Below are 26,590 nucleotides of genomic sequence, written 5' to 3'. Positions count from 1 at the left end.
GGAGACCAGAACATTCAGTTGCTTCAAGCTGGTTCCTATTCATTGTCAGATTGATTTCTTCGTCTGTGCAAGTTAAAGTTAGTCCAGGAGTTCCACAAGGTTCTATGCTTGGACCTTTATTATTCCCCTCATAAATCCTTCCCCTAGACAATCTTATTCAGTTCTAACACTAATTCATAGCACAATAATGCAATAATGAAATGACATTAATTGCTGGCCTCCAGAACTGTTGAAAGGACTTAGCTTTGATCAGGTCAAGCCCTTACGACCAAGTCCATTATCTCACATAAAACACACCTCTAGGACTGACTGTTACCAACGACATGGCATCCAGATAGATGACAACCTCTTCATGTATATACTTAAAACTGTTCTTTTCAATAAATCCTATTGTCTGAACTGGCTCAGGTTTATTTTGAACCATCGCCTAGCTATACTTTTACAAGGGCCTGGGCTGCCAGGGATGGACCATGGCGCATTGATAAAAAGGGAAAATGTCACCACTGCGGGTCTCTGTGGTCTATATGACCTGTTATGAATGGGAACTGTATAAATAAAACTGAACTGGATTATTATCCTGAAGTTAGTTTGAGGGGTTAGGGCTAGTTCTATAAGTCTTCTATACAACACCCAAGTTACTGCTTCTTAATTCAGGATTGCTAAACCAGTATAATCCAGACAGAACTGGAATGGCTTACCACAGGAAGCAAACACCCCAGATTCAACCTTCAAGTCCCTTATACAGACAGGCCTTCCGTGTCCTCATCTATTTACTTGTAATTGGACATCAAGCAATTTTTAAAAGTTTTTTTGTTTTGTTTTTACCTTGTTTCTAATTGCACTTTTGAATTGTGCAATGCAAATAAAAGTTAATATCATTATCATGAAAGCAGCTGTGGAGCAGAGAAACTCTTGCCACATACAGTATATTATCAGCAGCTCTATGATGCGCGCTCATGGAGACTTGTTGGCTACAGATTCACTGAAGGAATGTGGTATAACACCTGCTGTACTTCTGAAGTGTCTTGACATAACTTTCGTTGTGATTTGGCACAATACAAATTAAACTGACTTGACTTGATGTGACTATGAGCTTATGACATGCAAGACTCATGTGGTTTACCACTGGCTCCCAGACAGGCTGAAATATGAAGTATTTGCATTCATGAACCTGAAATGGCACTGCTTGATCATTTCAGGAAGTATGTGCGTGGTTTATGGGAGTCAGGTGTTTGTGTTTACCTTGATCATCTCAGCCACATAGCTCTCAGGGCCTGTGTATTCAGTGGAATCTTTCACTTTTACCAGGACGATGAAGAACAGGTAATGCCACATGTTATGCTCCTCTTTGATGTGCTCCTCAAAAGTCACAGTCTTGTTGTCAAATTTGTCCCGCTCCAGGCCTGTTGAGGGGCAATAAAGTTAAGAGTGATTAATAGAAAAGAACAGGAAAAAAGAAGTCTCCTGGTGTAATCAGAAGGTGTAAGAGTTTCGAGTTAAAAATACACTGTAAGTGTGCAGGGGAAAAAAAATGAAACTGTGGTGGAAAATAAATAAGATCACAAATAAAAGAACAAAAAACTAAACACACTGTGAGGTATGTGTGTCACTCAGTTGGTTTTTAAGTTTTTCACAGTTTGCAACTTTGAAGGGAATAGTACAATCATTAGGGCAGCACGGCGGTGCAGTGGTCAGCACTGTTGCATCACAGCAAGAAGGTTCCAGGTTCAAGTCCCAGCTCCATCACAGGATCTTTCTGTGTGGAGTCTGCATGTTCTCCCTGTTCCTGTGTGGGTTCTCTCTGGTACTCCAGCTTCCTCCCACAGTCCAAAGACATCCAGAGGGGACGAGGCTGATTGATACTCTAAATTGACCGTAGGTGTGACTGTGAGTGTGAATGGTTGTCTGTCTCTATGTGTTGGCCCTGTGATGGACTGGTGACCTCTCCAGGGTGAACCCCGCCTCTTGAAGGCTGCTGGGATAGGCTCCACCCGCACCCGCACCCCCACAACCCTTTACAGCAGGGGTGGGCAATCATGTGCCATGGAGAGCCATGTGTATGCAGGCTTTCTTTCCAACCAAGCACTTTAACAGGTGATTCCACTGATTAACACTCTTCTGTGGCTGAAGGTGTGTTAATCAGTGGAATCACCTGTTAAAGTGTTTGGTTGGAAGGAAAGCCTGCATACACACGGCCCTCCATGGCACATGATTGCCCACCCCTGCTTTACAGGATAAGCAGTAGAAAATGGATGGATGGATCGAGTACAATCATGAAATCCAGATCTTTTTCTAAGGAGGCTGTTGCTCAAAATTTTTAAATCAATTTTATTCAACAACGGAATTGTCATCATATGACGCACCACACATTGCGCCTGGAAACTAACTCACATCTATGGTCCCTTTGCAGGTTGAATTGTCAACATCCACTAAAACCTGTATTTCTTTAACTCTTTAGCAGAAAGACACACAAGTTACAAACAAACAAAAAAGGCTTAGACCTTTGGCTTCTATTTAAAATGACTTTCTTTTTGCCCAACAGTTTATTTAACATTTAAAGAAATTATAACTCTTAAAATGACAAGAACATCTCATCAAGCATGTAATAGTCAACTCAGGTCTCAAAAAGTTAGAAGAATCCATTACATCAGGTCTTGTGGCGTTACACAGTGAACGCTCTACTTGGGTTTTTTGTTTTTTTTTTAACCAAAATGAGCTCAAAAGTCTGAGCACCTGTGAGAAAAACGGTTGGATATAAATAGTGCAAAAATGTCACTGATGTAAATGGAGGCAAAGCTGCATCACAAATAGAACACCAAGCTGGTTTGATTTAAACAAAGCTGGGCTGACACAGTATTAAGAACCATGTTTTAAAACACTAACAGCATGAAGTGACCCAACATAGCTTCATGTTTAATATGGGAAGGCTGGCATATTCAGTAATTCTTAAAGTGGTTTTTAAATATGTAGTGACACAACTGAGCATTTAGAATCAACCTACAGTATGATTGAGAGAACATTGATTAAAGTTCTTTTTTTCCCCCTGAGTATTAAGTTGAGTGACAGGTAAATATCAACGCCCCGCTCAGTTGGCTCATGCTGTGAATCAAACACTGTCCACTGACCCGACAACCTGAAAACTAATACCAGATTGAGAGAAAGATCGATGGTTTTATGAAACATAGCTAGAAGATTGAGAGCCGGTTGAGTTACTTCACTTGTAGTCCTGCTAGAAACCATGGAGACGGCAGCTCCCCCTGTGGCCTGGCCTTATTTAAAATGGGTGAGTCACACCTGAAGACCGGTTGGTGACATAATACTGTTCTCATTCCATATGCCTACCAGTTGCCCTGATCCAACATATGTGTACACACGCACATGCACAATCAACAGATACTCAAACATATCAGCTACATGGAAGAAAATACAGGGGGTGTGACACGGAGAGACAAATTATTGGTAGATGGAATAGAAATTTTAATAAGCATATGATATGAAAATGAAAATTGAGTGTGTGTGTGAGAGAGAGAGAGGGGGGGGGGGCAGAAAATGTGTGTGCATGTGAGACAGACATGAATTATGGAGGCGAGCAGAGCAGTGGCAGGAAGCCCTCATGAGTCAGCCTTCTCTGGAACCACAGCAGAGTGTAGAGGGGAGGAAGAGAGGAGGGGGGACTGCAACAAACTACAGACCTGAATCCACAAACACATACACAGAGGAACCAAACATTCTGAGAGTTTATGGTGGGGAGTGGGGAACTAACAATGTGAAGTCTTTGAAGCAGAGAGGCCTTCTACCTGATAGAATGTCAACAAAGGTTGTGATTCTAATGACCCCCCCACACACACAAAGTTTCGATGTGTTTCATCTTCCCATCACAAATCTAAACATGGGCTGTTGTTTTGTTTTGTTTTTTTACTTGTAATTAGTAAAATGATCTGTTAATGCAAAAAGGAAACGAACTGTTCATACTTCTCGAAGAGGACACGACAGTCTTCAAACTAGAAGTGTTACCTTCACAAGGTGCTACTCGTTCCATAGGAGTCCAATTAAATAATTTTGAATAGACATTCAACAAATATACTTGGCATGACTTTGTTTTTTACTTTTACACTGAATGTTACAACTTTATTAGCAGTTTTACATTGTCCTATAGTATTGGTTTTAACCGCGTTTAATTAGAAACAAGGGAACAATTCCTCAACCAATGGGAAGTGTGGTCTCACCGCAGATGAAGCAGGTGGTCTTCAGCACTTCTTCCTTCTTCTGCTTTTCACTCCTGAGATCAGCGAAGGTGTCGATGATGACACCAAAGATGAGGTTGAGGACGATGATAATGACCATGAAGAAGAAGAGCAGGTCATATATCACTCTGGCTGCGAACAGGGGCTCCTGTAGAGGGGACAGGCAAGCAGGGTTACATGTTGTTAAGTGACTTCAGTACAGTTCTGGCAGGTAGGGACAAGTAATTGTTGACTTTAATGTGAAAATAGAGAGCAAGAAGATTTTATATTGAAGAGGACTCATGCATGACCTCAAGGCTGAGTTATGAGTTGAAAACGTATTAACCTTGGTCATTATGAATGTTAATGGAAACACAAGAGCAAAGGTTGAGCCTGGCAGATGCCTCAGGCAGAGAGCCAGTCGACCGGATGCAGAGGACACAAGTACCCTCCAGTTTGAAACCCAGCGAACAATGTAAAACTGGATTTCACTGTCTGATAAGACTGTTTAGATATTTCTCTTAAAATGAAATGGGGTCAGCCTCAAGAGGAATCACGCAGTGGTCACCAGTCACTTGAATTTAGGACAAACTTACTTTAGAACTGTATGTGGTCAGTCATGTGAGTATTTCAAAGTTTGTCTTTACTACAGAAATTCACCCGATACTGTGGTGCAAACAAATGAAACACTTATTCACATCCTCCTTTCGCATCATCAGGGCTCGAGTCTGGATTCAGAGGAAATCTATTTCGAGGTTTAAGTCTGACACAAGGCGGAGGAATAACAGCTGTGAGGAAACATTACGAAACCTCCTTGCTTTTGAAATAAAAAACAAGTTCAGGGCGCGATGGGTTCAGGACCAGCTCACATGACCAAGCTGCAGCTGCGGGTGTCAGACACACACACAGACACACACACAGACACACAGGTTTGCACACCTAGCCTTATTAGGACATTCCACTGACTTCCATTCATGTGGAAAGCCTAACTCAAATCATAATCCTAATCCTAATCCTATCACTAACCAAAAGATGCCTAACCCTCACCTTATCCAAAATCTTAACTCTAACTTTAACCAGGAACTTGAATGTGCCGTATTAGGAATGTCTTTGGTGCCCATGAGGACAAGGGTTCATCATAAGGTTATTATTTATACCTGAAGAGGTCTCCAATAGGAAACTGAAATGAAACACAAACACGCACGCATGCAGGCACACACACAAACACACACGCAGGGGCTAATCAGAGTTCAGCACACCTCTTTGGAAGGCTTGCGCAGAACATCCCCAACTCCCCCTCCACTCCTCAAGCCGTGACTGAGTACAGTAACAATGCACATCAGCAGAGAGTCGCACGTCCGCTCCATGTCGCTGTCTTCCTCATCCTCACTCTCAACATCTGAGGAAGCAGAACAAAGCCACAAAATGAAGATTTATTTGGCATAAGAAGGCTGTTATCATATTGAAGCACGGAGTGGCCTGAATGCTGTATTTCAGGGTAAATTGGAGAAGAATTGTTCTGTGATTCAGTTTTAAAGGAACACTCCAACATTTTAAGAAATATGTTTATGAGCCATTCTCCCCACAGACACATAAGAATATAGATACTCTGTGTGTGTATGTGTGTGTGTGTGTGTGTGTGTGTGTGTGTGTGTGTGTGTGTGTGCATGCACGCAGTAGGGAGCTGAGTCCCACAAACAGCAACTGACTGCTTATTAGCTTAGCACAATGAATGGTGGTGAGGGGTAAGTGTTAGCATACCACTGTCAAAAACCATCCAATACACTTTTCTCTATAACTGGGGTTCTAGATCATATTTGAAATAAACCTCTGAGACAATTTTAGAATCAAATACATCATCAGAGCGACTGTTTGACAAATTTGCTGGACCTCCAAAGCCCTGTTACAACTTCAGCTAACAAAAGAAAACATGATGCCATGAAAACTTGTTGACTGAAAGAGCGTTTGCTACGAACTGTGGCTAAGAATAGGGATAATTACTTGTGGATAAACCAAGATTCTCAGCCTGATCCAGTTGATGACTTTTGACACAGGTATGCTAATACTTCCAACCCACTAACATTCAATGTGCTAAGCTCACTCATAGTCAGCTGGTCTACGTTGGCCTCTCATGCACACTCGGGGGAGAGAAGGGTATCTGTTTCCTCGTCTGACTCTGAGGAGGACAGCAAGTAAGCGAATTACCCAGAAAAAGCATTTCCTTAAAATCCACTTCTCTCTGTTTTGTTTTTCTAAAAAAAATTCTATGCAAAAAAAATACCACTTGTATGCTTCATTAAAACTTTATAAATCTATATTTTAAACACATTTAAGATGTAATAACCTTGTGCTTATAGAGTTCATATACTGTATTAAGACAACTGATGATAACAAGCAATACAAGTGAAAAATTCTCTTGTTTTTACATGCTGGCTTTGATTTTAAACTATCAGTCTCGGTAAGAGGAGGATATGATAGCATTGTAGCCACAGGACATGTATATATAAATAAGATAACAGGTTCAACATCCTCTTGACTCAGTTGCAGGCTTCTATTGAAAACCTGTTGATAGATTTAGGTTCATGGTGTGCAGGAAGTTAGTCAAAGCAAAAAAAAGGAACGTGACAGCAGCTATGGTTGAACATATTAAGAGTTGGAAAACAGTTTTAAAAGTTTTACCGTGTTTTTTTTTTTTTAAATATTGTTGAATATTGTAGAATACTTGCAATTTGAATTCGATGAATTCTCCCAGGTTTGTAGGATAGTGATAGAGGGCCAAAAAAAAGGGTTGTTGTTCTTGTCATGTTTTGTTTTTTTTGTTGTACAAAATTAAGGTCGCTTCTATTGCTGCCTTGTAACAAATAATGTTGAATTTTGTGTTAATATTGAGTTTTATCCTGTCACATGTGTAACAAATACACCAAAGACAGATTCTTCACGGTTCACTACCGAGTTCTTTTTTTCCATTTTTAAGGATGAACAGCAGATAAGAGCAGTAAAGTGAGTCAAAGGTAACGGTCTTGACATTTTAGCCTTGAGAAAGCGAAGCATCCAGCCAGACAGGAACTTGCATTAACGGTTTTGGGGACTTTCACGTTAATGTCGCATCAGGGTCAGTAAGGTCAATTGTGAGACGTTCAGGATAAACTGCAGTCATGTGGCTGTTAAAGACTCACATGAAAAGGGAATTAGCGTGAAACTAATTCACTCTGTTTTCGTATAACTCGTCTGACAAGGTCACAGGGTTCAAGAGAGTTCTGCAATGGTTGCTCTCAGTCAGCTAATGCGGCGGCTACTTTACACGCTTGAACATTTAGAAACGAGCCACCAAAAATTCAATTTAACAATAATAAGTACAGTCCCTCTGGTAATTTGGAGTATTGCAGGTACCAGACATGATTCTAGCCACAAAAAAAAAAAAAAAAAATCCAAAACATGACACATTCTTCTCAAGATTATATGACCTTTCAAATCCTCAAAATACAAAAAGAATCACATTTTTTTCCTCATTTGCCGCCATGTTTTACATGAAATGACCTCAATAAAACATTTAGTTTACAAATAAATTCAATCTACAGTCTTAACTCCTAGGTCAACCGGGGCAGAGCTTGATCCAAGGATGTGTGCTGGCCCTACTAGTGTACACAAAATGGCCTGCAATCTTGTTATTATTTTATTTTCAGACTTTTACTCACAACAAACCAACAAAACAACTGATGTCTAGTCCATAACAACATTCTGTGGTGCACAGGTCATGGTTACATGTGATTCATGTAAAAAATACAGGAAAATTACACAAACTATGATTCTATGCACATTCATTGGGAGAAAAAAAACAAATCAATGTATTTACGACTGTTTCTAAACTAAAATGAACCACATAATACACTGAGCAACAATGCAAAGTAGTTTTTCCTTCAAAGACCGGTGTCACAGTACCGTCATGCAGGATCCCGGTGGTGCAGTTCTCGTCGATCCCCGCCCGACACATTCCTGTAGACAGAAACTCATTGGCCAGACTGGCTCCATTTTCTGTCAAGCAAGAGGTAACAGTTAGCCAGCATTTGCAAAACCATCGTGTAATTTTTGAGATGATGCGTGTCCTCACTCAGGGTCGAGTTGGGGATACGGTCCACCTCAAGGATGAAGTCGTCTTTGAAAAAAATGTAGCCAACAATGGAGAACAAGTAGACCAGGATGAGAGCCAGGACAGCAGTCAGAACGATGGAACGTCCATTACGAGTCACGCTCTTGATCACGTTCAGCAATGTTTCTTCTCTGTACACCAGGTCGAACAGCTACAAAGGGAACGCACACATTGGAAAACACAATTTATGAAAACCAGATGAGTCCTTTACATCCGCATTCATATTTGTATTCATACTTGTACTCATGTTCATGTTCATATTCAAATGCTTCAAAGCGAAATGATGGAAGTCTTGCGTGATGTTCAGGAGAGAAATATCATCTATTATTGATGGATTTACTCAAAACTACGCTTGCAAAGATGCTGCATTCACGTGTCTTATCAATTTCACCCACTGTCTTTACCCTTCCTAAGGACGTGTCTATTTTTAAAGGTGTTAAAACAACAATTCCGTGTCTTACCAACAGGCTATAGAAGAAAACATGGACGAACACCCCCAGGCAGCAGATGATGAGGTAGATTAGGTGGTAGAGGAACTCAAAATCCATCACCATGGCTTTGTAGCCTCGCGTGAAGGTACCGCGGTTCCCCAAAAAACTTATCAGGAAGATGATTTTATTACACACCTGGAAGATGAAGAGTCAATTACTGATCATTTTAATATGGAACATTAATCGAGACCAGCGCATAACAAAGTTATTATTGTTGTTTTAAAAAATTTCTTTACCATAACATAGAAACACAATTTCCCTAATCAGGGTAAAAAGAAACAGATATCCAGTCAACATATCGTTAGATAGCAGCTGAAAAGACATCATTTCTTGATCAAAAACATACTTGACTAAGTTTTAAACATTGTGTTTACAAGAGTCCATGATAGTGACTTCAGACAGGGAAAATATCAGTATGACAGCTGTGGGAGGGATGAGACGGAAGGTCAGCTACAGTGTGCAATTATGACAAAATGACTAAGAATGAAACCAACACTCAAATGAACAAGTGAAAAGTCAGTCGCACACTTTACGGTCACTGCATTTGTCTAAAAACGTCTGCAGCTGCTTATAAATATAGGTTTTATTTTAATGATGTAACCTCGTGTCTGGACTGTAAACATAATGGTGGAGAAGAGAGATGAAAGAGGTGTGTTCAAGTTTTTTCATTTCTTGCGTGTGTGTGTGTGTGTGTGTGTGTGTGTGTGTGAGCGCGTGTGGTTAAGAACACAATTTGAAAATCTCTGGCAGGCGAAAGGGTGGTGTCACACTCTCTAGAGTCCAGTGACGCACTTCACACCCCATTACACAACCAAGTGATGCCAGGAAGAACTGTAGGACCAGGAGAGACACCACAGGCAGACGGGGCATCGCTCTGCCAAGAAGGCATGAGTGAGAGCTGAAAGAAGAACTGGAACTAATGTGGTGAGGGTTTCTCAGTATATGAAAATGCTCACAGAAGAACAGTGCAATAGAAGTGTTGGGGGTTGTTTTTGGTTTTTGTTTAGAACGAATTGAAGGAAAATTACAAACACGTATTGTCTCTCTGTGTCTGATTCATTTTTAATAAGCATTACAAACATCTAGTTCACCTGGATAAATAAAAACATGACTAAGCGCATGACAAATATCTGCATGGGAAAAAAATCTGTCTAAATATCTTTATTTATCTAGAGAAGGAGGTAAGAGACTCACATTGAAAGCACCCAGAAGGAAGAGGGTGGGCTCCAGCCCAACAGAGAAAATGAGACGGAGGATCGTGACAATGACGAGGGCGCGGATGCCCAGTGGTTGGGGCATGATGATTACAATGACCAGCGTTGCCAAGACTCCCATCCACAGTAGAGCAGACAAGTGTGGATCCAGCATACCTGCAGACACACACATGCACACACATGCACACGTGCCCACACACACAGGAACCAACTGTATTATTGCACAGGAAGTCGCCATGTGAATTAAATATGTGACTGCAAAAATGATGACAGTTTCCAGCTGTCAGCAGACCTCATCTGGATCAACAGAATTTTAGCTGGCCTCGGCTCGGTTCTGCCTCTCAGGAAAGCCTGGAGCCTTCATTAGTGAGACTTTGAACTCAAAGAGAGCTTGTTACATAACACCCCAAAGAGTATGACATACTTTTTGAATATGTCTGTGTGTGCAAACGAAGATTTAACCCAGGATGAGAGACCACCTGATGCCTCCCTTGCGTTAGTGTCAGGAGTTTCCTGTGGTTGCTGACTATAAGAAAGGCCACGCCCACCCTGTTCCCTCCGTGACAAATTCTTTTCTGTGTAAGGGACAAAATGTTAAGAATTCTGTCAGTGAGTAAGGAAATACTGAAGACTTGTGATGAAGTTAAAGCTACAGAATCATCTGATGAAAGGAGAAAAGAGGCAGAACTTCAAGAGACACAGTTCGACAGCAGAAGGGGGCCCCTTTCTTCTCTTATTTCCTTTCCTCCCACCTTACCTCTCGCTGTTGCCTTCTTCTCCTCTAGTTTTCCCTCCCTGTCTCCCTCCCTCCCAATCCCTGTGGAGATCATATGACAGGTGCCACTTACATAAGAGGCATCGCTAAAAATACCTCCGCTGAAAGATTCATGAGGAACGAACGAGGGAGCGACACACAAACGCAGCGATACGGCAGACGGAAAGAAGGCCACTTACATGCACTCAGTTTAACTTACATGCAGTTTAAGGTGCAAGCGGAGGAGTGGGTGCTAACTTTCAAAGAAAAAAAAAAACGTGTCCGAAAAATTGTCTATCGAGGCTGCAAGAGCGCGGTGTTTACGTGTAAGCATGTTACAAGAGCGTTGTGTCAACCAAGGCAATTCACCTAAATGCAGTCAGTCATGTATGCAGGCAGAACACACTGACCTAAATCTCCTGCTCTTATAACCCTCATTTAAAGCCCAAGTAAAAGAGGACATTTTGTGTGTGTGTGTGTGTGTGAGAGAGAGAGAGAGAGTGAGTAAGCATGTGTGCGTGTGTGTGAGGGCAGGGGCCCAAAGCCATAAAAGTGCCTGTTTAAGCAGGCCAAAGGTATGCTGGACTTTCACGTGATCCTGTCCTACACACAGGAAGTTACAGCGGGGAGGGGAGAGTAACTCGCGCGTTTAGCATTTGAACTGTGATCAATGTTCATTAAAAGATTTTACAAAAGAGTGAAAAAAAATGATAACACATATAGGTTTTAATTCAGTCTATAAAAGGTGCATTATTTTAAACGGTGCGCAGGATTTTAAAATAATTGAAAGAAGAGTTGTATTTGGCGGTAAATACATGGCCAGAAATCATTGAAAAAAACAAAAGTTACGTAACACAGCGTAACTTTCAATTCTTCCCGATAATTTCTCAAGCCGTTAAAAGAATGTATATATACTTTAAGTTGATATATGCGGTTGAATATGGATAAAAAAATGGTCAATGGTATTTAGAAAAAAAAGAGGTAAGCAAGCAGAATTTCCAGCTGAAACAGTGGTTGGGTTATTTCTTCGGTATAGGACATCATTTGTGGCTGTCATTTTTTGACCAGCTACTGTAACTAACACTGCTCCAGCTACTTTAAGCTTCGTTTTTAAAATGTTACACTAGCGCACACTCTACGGCGCTGCTGCTGCTGTGTGTGTGTGTTTTTTTTTTAATAGTTTCAATAAAACTGACAGTCAAATATGAGCTTGGAGGCCATGAGCTGAAGTTGTGTGAGGGTGTGTCTGTCACAAGGAGAGAGGTCGTCTCAGGTCCTGCCCCTAATCCTGCCCTGCTGATTGAAGTCAGCAGACCAGAACTTCACAGGAAAAGAAGATCAGTGGGTCAAGTGCTCTTCAGTCTCTCACTGAGGGTGGCTGCTGCAACATGTGACTCTTCTAAAACTTTTCTTGTTTCACGTATGAAAGTAAATGTAAAAGGCATTAAATTAAAAGGGTGACATCACAAGTCACTGGTTGTGATTTAAAAAAAAAAAAAAAAGTGCTACGCATTTAACATGGCTCATCGTTGCTACGTTGCCATCTTCTTTTAACCTGATGATAAACATTGCAAAATTGAAATTAAAAAAAAAAACCCTCGGCAGCAGGTCGCTGTCCTTCCTGTTTTGCATCGTTGAGTGAACAACCGTTGATTGACCTCGATTTTTGAAGAAGTGTGAATACTTAACAGAGCAGAAATAACCTTTCTGTAATGCTATATGATTATGCAGTGTTTAGATAAAGTATTTTATTTAGCTCTGTTTCTATTTGATACCTATCAATAGTGTAAGTGTGCACTTTTTGTCTGACAGGACCCAAAATTATATCCAAGATACTCTTCAAGGAGATTATTTGCGCCTCTGTCAGGAGGTTTGATTTATAGGTGCAGTACTATATTTTGCTACGTGGTAGCCTGGTCAAATGAATTATTTTGTCTCTTCTTTCTTTCTCTTTATCTTGTTGCTCTTGTTTTTTATGTATGTAGCGTCTTGTAAACCCATGCAGGCTGGGCACCTGTGGTACATAAATCCAATTAAAAAATAAGATAAATTTGCATATAAGAATCCACTGTAGAAACAATGCTGCAATCACCGATTATGCGAAAAAAAATGAAAATGTCTCAGTAACGTCAGTAGCAGGATGTGTGAGTAGCAGCAGCAGTGAGGGTGTGTAACAGAATTCCGTAGTAAAAGATCTACGCTGACACTCAGGTTCTCCTGGCATGTGACTGACCTCCATGTACCCCCTCCAGGGGGTAGAAGAAGCAGACTAGCAGGTTCATGAGCACAGCCAGATTGAAGGAAACGTTACTCCACACCGAGATGTTTCTGGAGCACCAGTACAAGACTGGCTGAGCTGGAGGTGAGACAAAGTGAGATGTCACACAAACTTGATCACTCACACTGTTTATTTATGTAATCCAGCAATAAAATGAAAGCTGATATATTCAGACTTCCTGTTCTGTCCAACCAACAGACCAACACTTCCAGATACTCAACTTCAGACACCATTAGAGAGAGAAACATCCAAGCCTCACTCTGGAGAAACAGGAAGTAGCTGTTAAAAAAATATTAAACCACTCATTGATAGTGTTTAACTACTTCTCTGCTTATCAATTAAATTCCTCTGCACTAATTGATTTAAAAGATAAGCCAACACAAACTGTAGGGTTCATTTAGGAATTAAATGTGTCATCTGCGAAATTATCATTAAGTCATAAGGAGAACAATTTAGCATGAAGTAACAGGAGCACCTGCTTTTAAAAAATGAATGAAAACCGCAGAAAGAATCTAAAATCTCCAATATTGTGACTAAAATCAATTAAAATGTTGATATGGAAGTTAAAAAAAGTTCAGCTTGCTACTTTGACCTTTACATCAGATGTTGAACGGACTACGTGTTGGTGATCTGACCTCTGCTGTTCGTGGAAAAGGATGAATAAATGCAGGGACTTTTCGCTGTCCATCCACTCGTCTGGGTGAGAGACTCACTGTGTGGGTATGCGGGCCAGAGCGTGGATCAGAAGTGTGACTTAGTGTGGGTCTGTGTTTGTATGTTTATTCGCTAGCAAGCTCTCAGTTGTGATTCATAAGGTTACTGTACAAATGTTTCATGGCTCAGAGAACCTGGAAAGTCCCTGCCTGCTTTTAGATGGTGGAAAGATGCGTGTGTGCATGCATGTGTGCGCACGCACACACACACACACACACACACACACACACACACACACAAACACACACGCGCGCGCGCACACACACACAAAGTATGACAGCATTAGCCCTCCTGTCAAGTTGGGAATCTATCAGTTTTCTGTATCCTGTTGTGTCCTGTTCAGGCTTGCTGAGACTGGAGGTGATACCAGCATGCACTGGGGCAAGAGGTGGGACAGGTCCGTCACAGTCAGGGCAACACCCACGGATACAAAACCACAATCAAATAGTGAGTGTGCCATTTGTTGTTTCTATTACACAATCAGTATCGTGTTGGAAAAAATACTTCTATAAAAAAGGATCAAAGATCATCTGTAGAGTCTCCTGGTTTTTATATATAATTTATTTAATATATTTATTTTATATGATCATTTATATAATAATTATAATATATGTCATTTAGAAAGGAAAATTCATTTGGTTCCACTTCAACAAAAGTGAGAATTTATTGTTTTATTTTATTCCTAACTGAACATGTTTGGTTTGTTACTTTCTAGCTGACATCGTATATTGACTTTGTAAGATTTTTGATTGATTCATAATTAAAATATCAGAATTTTGATTGTTTCTATCCCATGTTGGAGCAACTTTTATGTTGTGTTGATTAAAGGCTATCACAGCAAAATAGACACAGATGTGTGACACAATGACAACAGCGATGGAAAAAAAACAAACCCTTTTAATTAGCTTGAAGTCATTAGCTGCAATAGCTTCTGGAGCTCATGATGGATCACAAACTGGTTTTCAGGTTTCATCATGCACACTCACACTCTTACCATTAATAATTCATCCTGCTGCTTTTGGACAGGAATCTACATCAACCCAACTAAACCAACTATGTAGAATTAAGCACAGTGAAATCAAACAATAACTCAAGAGCTGCAAAACAATTCATCTCTGATTTGCACTATCAATTAAGGATGCATAGGAGAAGAAAAGCAAACATGGCTCCAACATCCCATTACCCAACTACACACCTGGGTAGGGTTTTCCCTCAGTAGCAGTGCAAATCAGCTGGGCGAGTCAATGCTCCCCTTACAAAACCAACAGGAAGTTGTAGTAAATTGAATCTTACCTCTAAGTTTCTTCTGCCAGTTCATCTCATTGAAGAGGTCCTCCGCTCGCAGGAAGAAGTCATTGATCTTGCTGCCCTGCTCATCTCTCTCTGTGGTGTAGTAGACTCGCAGCTTTGACTCAGAGGTCAGGAACTCACAGATGTTGGGCACGGGGAACACTATCTCCTCCATAGTGCGGTCCTGGCGTACAATCTGGTCAAAAAAGTCAAAAGTCAAAGTCACCTGAGAGGACCTCTACGGTCTAATACCTGAGCCTCTGCAAGTCCTCAGAATGCTACTTCCTTGCAAAATAAACATGAAGTTTAATCTTGTTTTTGCTGCTGTCTGTGAAATCCTGCTATTTTTATTTTGGTATTACATTCTGCGTTCCGATGGTTTTAGCTTTTATTAATGTTACTAATGTTCTCTTAATCATATCAGCATGAATTATTGATTTAGTCTTCTGGTTTTGCATTTTACTTCATCTCTCTGTGTGGTGAATTGGGGTTGTTTTTAACGTGCTGTGTTAATAAATGGGATTTGACCTGACATGAACTATTTCACATGCTGTGACAAGAGTTGTGTTTATGACCTCTATCTGAGCAGTGTGTTTGGCATAAAACTCCAAGGCCTCGTCTCCGTCTCCGCTGGCCCCTCCTGGCTTCAACATCATGCACAGCTCCTTATTATGGCGCGCCAACTGTATGAAGGACACACAGCCAAGAAGAGAGCTTGTAAAAAAGGAACTAAAAAAGAAAAAAAAAAAAGGACAACACCAGGATTTGTGTGTCTCCTCACATTCCTGCATGAACTGATATGGGATGCCAAAAGACAGGAAAGTTAACAAGACCTGGTGAGCTAAAATGTAGATGTTATGTCCAACATTCCTGGGGGAAGCAGCGTCGTGTTCCTCGTCCTCTCCGTTATCCTCTTCCTCCTTTGTGTCCTCAAATTCCACCTCTCCTTGCAGATATGCCTTTTTTATCACTTCCACCTAGACGGGGACACACACAAACACACACACGCACACTGTTGGTACTGACCAGAACCAAAGCTTTAGCTTATTGGCTGTTGTGTTAAAAGAACACACCAACTTTTTGGGAAATCATTTGCCATCCTCCCCAGAGCCTGACAAGCAGATAGACGGATAAACTTCTCTCCTCTATATGTGCAATAGGGATTTGTGACCCACAGAGACCACCTGAAGGCTAGTTAGCTTAGCTCAGTGAACGGTACCTCAGTAAAAAGTATCAAACTCATCATGTTCGGGATTTTGGTGTATCCAGAACTAATCCTGTCTTACTATATTGATTAGCAGTAGTCATCACTCTTCTCGCCGTCAACAAATATTTGAAGTACTGCATCAAATCCCTGCATCAACCAGTCTGATTATAAGATTACAATGTCCTGAGCACTGAAATTGTTATTCCATTGTCAATTTTATTCAAAATCCTAGTTACATTAATATAGGCAAAGACTGAAAGAACAGTGTATTTGATGACTTTTGATGGAGGTATGCCAACACTTCCTGGCCACTATTATTCAATGTGCTAAGCTAACCTAGGCTCTGTGGGTCTCAGGTCTCTAACACAGACACAGGAGAGAGAGGGGTATCTATCTTTATGTCTGTCTCTAACTGTAACTATATTTTCCAAAATGTTGTTATACTCTTTTACAGGAACTGAAATAAAGGTCAAGGCGCCGGTTCCTCACCAGCTCCTTCGGCCTCATGTTGTAAAGGATCCTCTCAGCATTCTCACTGTCGTGACGGCTCTCCATAATGGCGAGCAACAACTTGGATGCGTTGTTCTACAAGTGAGAAAAGAGATGACAGAACAAGATAAGAACTTAGCCGTGTTCACTTCTTCGTCCAAACACAGCCGACCAAATCCCTGGTGCTTTAGTAAAACACTCTCTGAGGCGGATTGTTTTGGCAGGCGTGCACTGAGGATAGCTAACTGGGATGAAGGTCCAGCTCTTACAGTTGGAGCCGGTTATCCTGCTAGGAAAAGAATCCGGTTTACAAACCAGAAGCTGCGATTTCAACTCAGTAAGTGGATCTTTCCTCCCATTTACATTCACCCACTCACCTTGAGCTCCAACACCAGGTCCATCCGCTTTTTCCCGAGAGGGTTGATGTCATTAAGGATCAGAGCGATGATGATATCAATACCGTTAGACTCATGTGTGGCGATGCAATTCTAGAGGACGCAGAACAGAAAAAATACTAAGAAAAGCTAACCTTAGCGTAATCCGAGACCTCAAACTCACATTTTCTCTTGTGTACCTGGTTTTCATGGCAGGGGCCTTGGCAGTACTCTGTTAGACTCTCTAGAGTCTGGTTGATGAGGGCCACGTTCTTCTCGTTGATGTACAGTCCTAGTAGACCCAGACCTCCTGTAGTGCTGCCACAGATGCAGTCCAAGAACTGCAGGGTCTCACATACAAGGTTGTAGTTGTTCTTGTGGTTTTGACAACGAAGAAAGTTCTGAGAAGATAAACACGGTAAAGACACCTTACTCGCACCTCGCCGCCATGCCAACACTCACCAGCCCGTAAACATCCTTCGAAAAGCAGCTGAATTGTTTATTTTCCACCCGGGCTAAGGAGGATTTGGGCTCTGCCAGGAACACAACTGATTTCTAAGAGAAGTAGAACTGTTTCTGCAAAACATAAATAACTCCATCTGTATATAAAGTTTGGATCCCAGTTACACAAAGGTAACTGTTAATAAATCTGAGTTATGTGAGAACTGCTTTCTAACGGAAAATACCTGAACAGAAGTCACCGAACAGTGTTTTTTCAGGACGGACTGGTACTAACAAAGCTAACTAACCCGAAATGCAGAGCGCATGAGATGACACATTAAAAAAAACCCATCTGAGATAAGATATTCTACGAATTTTAATTGCGATGCCTGCACAATGGTTTTAATCTTCAAGACAAATATCTACAAGCTACAAACACAACTGAAAGCTGATCTGTGAAGAATCTCTGTGCAAATAAAAGTAAGGTAACAGGACCTTTTCCTTTCATATCTCTATAAATAACAAGACTTCATCAACTATTTTTTAAGATGTCTAGTTTATAATAACCAACAATGATGCTTGGACTGCAGAGAAAAAAACGAACGCATGCACAGCCAGTGTACTGTAAGCTATTACAAGCCTTTAAAGACACGAGCCACTCAGTCTGTCCCACCTGCAGGTCGCGGTTGTGATTCTCACAAAGTAGCTGGAGGAAGCGAAGGATGGGCTGCATGATGATGATGACGAAACTCATCTCTCCGTCATCCTGATTCTTGTCCCCGCTGCTCGGCTGCCCATCTGCTGAGGTGAAGTGGTCCTCAGGGTCTGCCTCACGTCGGTAGGAGTTAAAGGCTTTCTTGGTGGCAGATGAGGCCTCAAGCAGCTGCTCTCGCACGTCTTCGGTCATGACGACTGCTGAGTCTCTTGCTAAATGAAGAAATACATGCGAATCCTACTTAACCATCATAGAATAAATTACTTTACGGTAAAAGGAAAAAGAAGGAATAGACATTTATGCAAACTCTGTATCACTTCTTCAGAATCTTTTGGCATTAATGACATGGCAGTGAATCCCAAAGAGCGACCTCTGACCTTTTTTGCGGACAGGTATGTCTTTGTCCTGGCTGTCATCATCTCTCTTTCGGTTTCCCAGGTCGCTGGTATTTACTGTCACTGTTGCTTTGATTTCCAGCTGGGCCAGCTTCATACGGTCGTAGAAGACCCGGAAGAACTTTTCCGATTTCTTATCTTCTGTAAGACGGCAAAAGAAGGAATGCTGGACACAAAACACAAGAAAAACATGAGTCACGATTTTGTCAGCAATGTAGTATAGAAGCACCTATAGTGAGGTGCTGTGTAGTGGCTATGGCTAGAATGTAAAGCTGAACTGAAATGATTTTATGAGTTGATAGGCAAGAAGCATCAACAGAAATGTTCATCGGGTCCATTCATAAATGATGATTCACAGATTATTCAGTGCTGCTCCTGTTTGAGCATCTCAAATGTTGCTTTCTTTATTACGTCACTGAAAATGGAATACCTCTGGGTTTGGGATTGTTCAGATGGTAAAAACAAGTCAAGCAAAAGTCCTTTCCCCAACATTATGGTAACCTGACTGTGTTTTATACTATTGCCTCATTCATACACTGATGGTGGAGGCTTCCATGCAAGGTGACAGTCTACTCAACAAGAGCAATTAGGGGTTCACTATCTTGCTCGAGGACACTGATACAAGTGGTTAAATACAGGTGCATCTGAAACTCCTAAATTGGGAATTGGCAGTGCCACACTTTTGTAGCACGATTGTACTGTAAGAGAAACCACTAACTGAGACAGGAAACAGAAACGTGTTTTCACGTGAAGTAAAAAGCCTCTGGTTCTACTGTGACCTATAAAGTTGAGTATGTGGTAATCCACAGTCGCTAACAGCTAACGTTGCACTGACTGAGTGACTAGCAACAGTTAAGGGTTCTGATCGTCTCTTTCTCTCGTCTTTACTTCGTCCATAAACATCCTGTAATGTTTCCAAGGAAGCGTCGGGCACCTGAAAATAGCACAAGCTAGCTCAAAAATTGGAAGAGACGAAGCTCTGAGGAGGAAGGAAAATGGAGCCTTATTCACAAATCAGCCTGCCATCAAATTGATCCAGAAGGGATAGTGGGAGTTCAATTTAAAATTACAACACAATATTGTTTATCATAAATTAACACACACAGAAAACACTTCATTTGTCTTACAAGATTGTATCATGTTTGGTCTTTTTTTTTTTTTTTTTTACTCAGACTTACGAAAAATAGATCGTCACTCAATGTGAACAAAATGTTTCTAACATGACATTCACAAACCATTATATAACTAAAGCGGATCAAGACCGGATTGACTTCGATATGAGGGTTTAAACGCAGCAGTTATTGGAGAAGAACAGGGTCATGTAGAATTGTGAGCGAGTGCAATGCATTCAACGTGCCCTGACCTACTGGGCTGTTGTTTTGCTTATGTAAGAGCTCTTTATCTGTTGCAGCTTATGGAAAGGCCTAACCACACTAAGGGAGTGAAAAACGACACGAGAGGGAGAAGCCTGGCCTACTTACACAGATCGAGAAACAAGGAAAATATCTAGAGGCAAAAGACAGACATGAAAATGGGAATAGGAGAGGAAAGACAGCAGATGATTGAAAGAGGGGAAACAAGAGCAGGTGACTGGAACGGAGAAATACTATAAGATTGTATCGAGCCCAGTTCTTAATGATTCTTACATAACCATTGGTCTTTAAGATGTAAAAGTGGGCTAAAGGAGGAAACCGATAAATGACAGTCACAAGGAAATTATTAGGGAAACTAGACAAAACGAGCCTTGTTTTACTTATGCCAACAACAATGTCTGAGGAACTTTGTTACATAACCATCAGTCTTTCCAGGTTAGATGCAAAACTGAACTACTGGCGAGAAACAAATAAGCCTCATCACTCTTCTGACATTGTGTGAATAAATGTTAAACATCTACACACATAGGAATTTCCTGTTAAAATAGTCCTATACTAAATTAAACTCAGTGACCGTCCCGGAGTGTGACTAAACCCAGTGACCGTCCTGGAGTATGAATCTTATTAAGGAAACACAGAGCAGAGCTAACACAGTTTTGCTGCCAAATCTCTTCTAAAGCCAGAGAAACAATGACATAACTGTGTGCTTGTGCCCCAAAGCAAATTCCAGAGCTTTGAGCCCCACCCCGGCCTGCCACCACTGAGCAGAAGCCCTCCTGCACGTACACACTCCCGACAGTCAGGGACGAGGAGATAGCAGAGTGGTGGGTGGGTGGGTGGGTGGGGCTACTGAGCGAGGTCATTACCTAATAAACAACTTGATGACAGAGTGGAGAAATGGACTGGCGGTACCACTGGCGACCCACTCACAGTTACGCTTGGTGGAGGGGGGGCAGTAATACATGCTCGTCTCTATTTGTGTAACTCTGGCCTGCGTCAGGCTGCACAGAGACCCCGAGGTGTGTAACACACATCGATTAGCCCAGTGCAAACAGAGAAAGAGGGGCGCGCTCACCATTACCTCCCCAACCCCACTCTTTACCGTTACACAACTCACACACTTGTACAGTACAAGCACACACAAGCTGGAGAGCACATACGCTTCTACGCCCACTGACTTTTACAAACAGACCCTCACAAAACTGGGTCAGCTGTCTCTCCGGCATAGGCACATGCCAATTCTGGAAAGACACACCCACAACTCACACACGCGCTGCGCTACAGAATTCCTTCCCAAAGTCTGCCACTTCATTCTTATGTAATCACGTTCATTTTTGGCTGTCTGTCAATGCACTGCTTTAATGTCTTCTCTAGGACAGTTTAAGGTACTGCAGTCAGGGTTGGCAGGACTAGTTTATTACCAGAAGGGGTATTATGTTCTATAGCTCAAGGTTAGCTGAGCTGTTAGCTTTCACTAGAATGTGCTAGCCGTGGAGGAGCTATAAATTATTTTGTCTAAGTTTTTACCTGCAGGCACAGACTGAAAATTATTTGTTTCACCTCGTTTCTGAGAAATGAGCTGAGTTAGTCGGTTTGGAGTCGAGTGAGTCACTAAAACAAAGGAATCCTTCGCAAAGAGAGAGGACGAAGACGAGGAGAAAAGCTCCAGGTTCACGTCGAACCATATTTCTGTGGGTACGGTTTCTACGCTGGCTCTTCCACACAAAAATCACGGCTGTCATATCAAGACAGCATCTGTGTTTTTCTATCGCTTGCAAGCAAGGACAAAAGTGGCATGATGGAGAGATGACGTTACGGATGAAGTAACACATGGTGGTCAAGGAGAGGATGGAGTAATGGCAACAGAGGAGAATGGAGGAGTGAGAGAGGTGATGGATGAGCATCTCAGGGCCCCCCTGTAGTGTTGGGTAAACACAGAGCCTGTCTGTATCCATGGAGACAAACCCTGAGTGGAATGAGACAGAGAGAGGAGTGAAGCGAGGAGGGGGTGGACAACACTGAAAAACAAGGTCATAGCGCTTTCCTTTCTCTCCTTCCGTTCCACGACTTGGCATCAACAAAGGGATGTTATGTAACAGCTATTTATACTCCCGCTCCCCTCCACTCCGTCTCTCTCTCATGTCGGCAGCACTGCATGCAAACCCAGTAAAACTGCAGCTCTACTCGCTTCAAAGTTCTTTTCCACTTCTCCTTGGCCTCCGTCTTCAAACCTGCCACCTCACCCAACATATTTCTACCTGAGCACAGGCACTCCCTCTTTGTCCGACACCATTAAAAACACGTCTGCGTGATGTTTTCCTGGAAGGAAACCAAACGGCATGCAGCTACAGACAGCCGACAAGTGTCACAAGCCACCATGTCATGACATAATTTACGGCCGGTTCTCATATAGCCATCGTGAGAGAGGGGGGAAAAAAAAACGCAGGAATGTGACTGAAATGCAGATGAGCAGTGAGGAGCCGAGCGGGTATTGAAAGCCATGAGAGTCGGGGACAGATGCATTAGCTGTGCATGACATCAGACTAGGAGTGTATGGATCTATACAGGAGACTGACTGTCCAAGTTATTTGGTGTGGTTTATTTCTGTGTGCTATGAAGGTCATGAGTAAATAGCTAAATGTGTTACAAGATATCCAAGAACTAACAGGTGCTCAGATGGACATGCTAAATTGGAGACAAGGGCTAAAGCTAACTTTTATTTTTACCTCTGCCAAGAAAGACAGTTATCAGTAGCACTTGTTAATTTGTTAGTCAGGAGAATTAAGAACAAACTAGGAAGATGATATCCACCAAAATTGGTAGAGCAGTGTAGAAGGCAAAGGAGGAGGCTATTGATTTTTGGGGCTGGTTTTTCATAGCGCCACCTGGTGTTAACAGCAAACGGCACGACCACAGTGACGCACTCCTTCGAGTGGGTTGATCAGATCCATTTCAAAATGAGGTACCCAAAATGTGTATTTTGCCTTTCATTTACTCACAAACAGGTGTCTTCACCTCGCAAGACATTTTTTTCACTGCTGAGTCACTACTTCGTCTTTGTCACTCCTTCTCTGACTCCAGAACGCAGAAAAAAGCCAGTTACATTTAGCTTGAAGCTAAGTACCAGTGGACAACCTGCTGTGGCACTCAGTTTAATCAACTCGCTCAGCCACATTAGCGCTGGACCGGAAGTGTTAAGAGTTTGTTCATTTTGAGCTCAAATCAAAGTTTTTGAGAATGGCTGAGCATATAGCTGGATTAAAAAAAAAAAAAAAGGCTTTACGGGACGATGTGTTTAAGAGTTTTTGGTCAGTTTAGCGGGTGTTGGTTGTAGGCTATGGGGCGCCGTCATCCTCAAACTAAATATATGTGGGTGGCTCTTTCTACAGTCATGAATCACAAAGAAGTGAAAACGACATCTGCATAAGGTTAACTAATAGTGAGTATTTGAAAGGAAAAATACACTTTTGGGGTTAAGTATCATTTTCAAGGAAAAAAAACTTACATTTTCTCTCATAGTGTTTGGGGCAAAAATACGTTGACTTAGTAAAACTACTTAACAATGTGTTCTGATATTCTATACACGTATAACAGGACAGAGTTCAGATGCGCTCAAATTACTGACATTTGTTCGGTGACAATCTCATGCCTCAAACAAAACAAATATTTGTACTGTTGGAAAGGCTTCAACTCTGCATACATGGTAGTCTTTTCCTGATACAAAAAAAAGAACTCCTTTTCAGGACCAACTTGAGAATGCCAGAGAGGAGCTCAAATTTCTCCTCAATCCCCTCTATGTTCCCCCATTCCTCCACCCTTTCTCCCCACTGCCCCAGTTCCGGAGGCCCAGCGTGACCCAGTTTGGGCCGGCAGGAAAACGCGAGGGAGCGGCAGAGAGGCTGGAATGTTTTGAAGGCAGAGACGTTTCTCATTGTTCATTCACTCAGGCTTTATGTAACAAGTCGATCACGTGACGGAGCTCTGCAGCAGCCGTGGGAAGCCAAAACATTATCTCCACCACAGTGGCTTCCTCGCTCTAATCTGATTATGTAAGCTCTGTGCTTACACAACAATACATGGACGGACAGACAGATGGAAAGACTGAGAGATCAACATTAAAAAGACAGAGACAGCTCAGAACAGAGGGGTTAGGGGTAGCTGAAGTTAAAAAGACTCAGGGATACGCTCATTAAAAATGTCCGACACACAAGCGAGAATTAGGAATATTTCAAATTGGCCCAGGCTTTGAGCCAGATGATAAAGCAGTAGAAAAGGGGGGAGAGCTGCCTTTGTAATGTACATGAGCAGCAGCTATGGTGGCACACTGACCCACATCCTGTAGAACAACTAGTAATATAACCCTCCAACCATGATGCAGCTTATTCTTTTCACACAGTGCGGTTTAGTACATTTGCAGCCTTTATGACAATTTTCAGGAATATTCCAGCTCAACAGGGCAAATGTAAGAATATCACATTCTGTTATCCATATTTTTTTATGATTGAAATGTGTTGACAACTGACCTGGATGGTGGTGTTTCCACCCTCCAGCAGGGCAATAGCCAGGAGGATGCTTTCTTGGAAGACTCGGTCACTTGTGGTGTTCATGATGAGGTCAATAACCAGGTCGGAAGCTCCTTCTTTGTCCAGGTGACACTGCACCTCGGCCAGGCTCATTTCCGCACGACTCAGGCCCCCGGGCCCCCCTAACGCTGCATGACAGGGGACGGGCCAGCAAATAAGACCACAACAACAGCAGGTATGTGAAACTCAGATTAGAAACAAATATGGTTTTTACCAGCCCTTCACTGTTGGATCAAAATGTACCAGAACATCTACATCAAACTATGGCAGTATAAAACATTCCTGTAATAAAGCCTCCCTTCACGAAGATTATCATGTCACATTTAGTTTGATGTCTCGTTTTCCTGATTTAAAGCGGTTTTGTTTTTGTTTTGTTTTTGCTGTGCTGTTGACCTGTGCTGGTTCATATTTATAATTTACAGTGAATGGGATAAACCAAATAAGAGGAACACCTCTCAGTACACCAACATGCAACCGAATGCAAAAATGCAGACTGTTAAAGTGAAAGGAAATTATTTGGGTGTAAATTGACATCATAATAATACAGAATAATACACACATTTCTTAAGCTGACGATGCAGAAAATATATTTGGACTTACTTTCATAAAATAATATCAGCTAGCACTTTGTTATTGTATTTATTGGTGCAGAAGCCTTTTGGAATGTATTGGATATTTTTGAGGAAAGTTACCTCTGGCCCACCCAATGAAGTTAGTACATTTATTTAGAATCTGATGTTGAATAGCAAGATAAATAATAATAGTAATAATGTTAAATTGTGAAAACAGAAATATCTCCAAATGATGTATTAGGTTCGGAAAAAACATTTACGTTGAGTTTTCCTACACCCAGCATGTGATATATTTCAAGCTTAATTTTGAGATTTTACTCAACATTTCAGACAACAACCTTCAATGCAAGATACATTGAAAGATGTGATTAACACAGACCTGAATGATTTAGTGAGGCAGGCGAAAATCTCCCTGAACTGACCAGCGACAGTGGTGCTTATCTCCTCTATCCAGTTGTGTAATTCATTGTATACGAGTTGACCTGCATTTTCAGGCTGAGGCCTTCAGGGCACGTACTGTATGCTAGGAATTCTCAGCCTGGCTCTTATATCTGCAACAGGTGGAAAGGCTGTTTTCTCACAGAGTGGCGATCTACCGCGCTCACACGGGGGGGGGGGGGGGGGGGGGGGGCAATGTAGTCCCTGTGGTTGAAGTTTACCAATATCATTGTTAAATGAGAAAGATGGTGGGATTTTTCTAGAAAAAAAAATGTTTAAAAACAATTTACAAATCAATTTATTAGACCACCACCCAATGTGAAGTTTATGCCACAGCTGCCCTGCATTCAGTACGAAGGTGACATTGTGGCAGCAGTGGACAACTCTGGTTACTAGGCAACCTCGGCAGCACTATGTGAAAACCAGACCACATACCAATGGCACCAGTATGTCCTACAAAATCTATATGCTGATAAAATCTTACATCAACTTTCAGCACCAGCAAGTCAAACAGAGGGAAAACCAGTGAGCAGAGATGGATTGTTCTACGATTTTGACTTAAGACAGTAACACAATGACTGTGTTATCAGGCGGCGATAAGCGTGGTGCTCAGCGTGCTCAAAGGCCAGCTCATGGCACAACTGTGGAGCTGATTACCAGCTCAGGGTCAGACAGATAGAGTCACACACTTGCTCAACACATGCAGAGAAACCAGCTTCACCACAACTCCAGAGGGGACAGAAAATATTTTGGCTAAACAAAAGGAAAAGGCCTATTTGTCCGCTGATAGTGGTTTGCAGTCGTAACTGGCACTCAAGTCTACTTGGCAGAGGTGCTTGGTGAAGGCTACACAGAAACACATCAGCCTGGTAAGAAATGTTGAAATCAGTGT

The 26,590-nt window shown here is 41.8% G+C and overlaps 1 protein-coding gene across 8 annotated transcripts in view; it reads right to left on the bottom strand.

Annotated features, from left to right (window-relative positions):
* Positions 1 to 26,590, bottom strand: part of LOC147267944 (inositol 1,4,5-trisphosphate-gated calcium channel ITPR1) — a 76,724-nt gene that overhangs the window by 3,394 nt on the left and 46,740 nt on the right. For all 8 annotated transcript variants that reach the window (XM_086199122.1, XM_086199123.1, XM_086199127.1 and 5 more), the window contains 17 exons: positions 24,629 to 24,816; positions 18,715 to 18,898; positions 18,296 to 18,549; positions 17,382 to 17,582; positions 17,185 to 17,295; positions 16,808 to 16,903; positions 15,945 to 16,088; positions 15,687 to 15,794; positions 15,115 to 15,307; positions 13,063 to 13,185; positions 10,056 to 10,231; positions 8,832 to 8,996; positions 8,332 to 8,521; positions 8,163 to 8,255; positions 5,483 to 5,622; positions 4,227 to 4,392; positions 1,243 to 1,403 (listed from right to left, as the gene is read on the bottom strand). In XM_086199122.1, the coding sequence (XP_086055248.1) occupies positions 1,243 to 1,403; positions 4,227 to 4,392; positions 5,483 to 5,622; positions 8,163 to 8,255; positions 8,332 to 8,521; positions 8,832 to 8,996; positions 10,056 to 10,231; positions 13,063 to 13,185; positions 15,115 to 15,307; positions 15,687 to 15,794; positions 15,945 to 16,088; positions 16,808 to 16,903; positions 17,185 to 17,295; positions 17,382 to 17,582; positions 18,296 to 18,549; positions 18,715 to 18,898; positions 24,629 to 24,816 (2,693 nt within the window). The remainder of the gene's footprint in view (positions 1 to 1,242; positions 1,404 to 4,226; positions 4,393 to 5,482; positions 5,623 to 8,162; positions 8,256 to 8,331; positions 8,522 to 8,831; positions 8,997 to 10,055; positions 10,232 to 13,062; positions 13,186 to 15,114; positions 15,308 to 15,686; positions 15,795 to 15,944; positions 16,089 to 16,807; positions 16,904 to 17,184; positions 17,296 to 17,381; positions 17,583 to 18,295; positions 18,550 to 18,714; positions 18,899 to 24,628; positions 24,817 to 26,590) is intronic.

Source organism: Aulostomus chinensis, chromosome 3, assembly GCF_037954235.1.
Source record: "Aulostomus chinensis isolate RoL2024-O1b breed Wild chromosome 3, RoL_Achi_v1.0, whole genome shotgun sequence".
NCBI classification, from domain to species: domain Eukaryota; kingdom Metazoa; phylum Chordata; class Actinopteri; order Syngnathiformes; family Aulostomidae; genus Aulostomus; species Aulostomus chinensis.
This window is presented reverse-complemented; position numbering and strand designations above follow the sequence as displayed.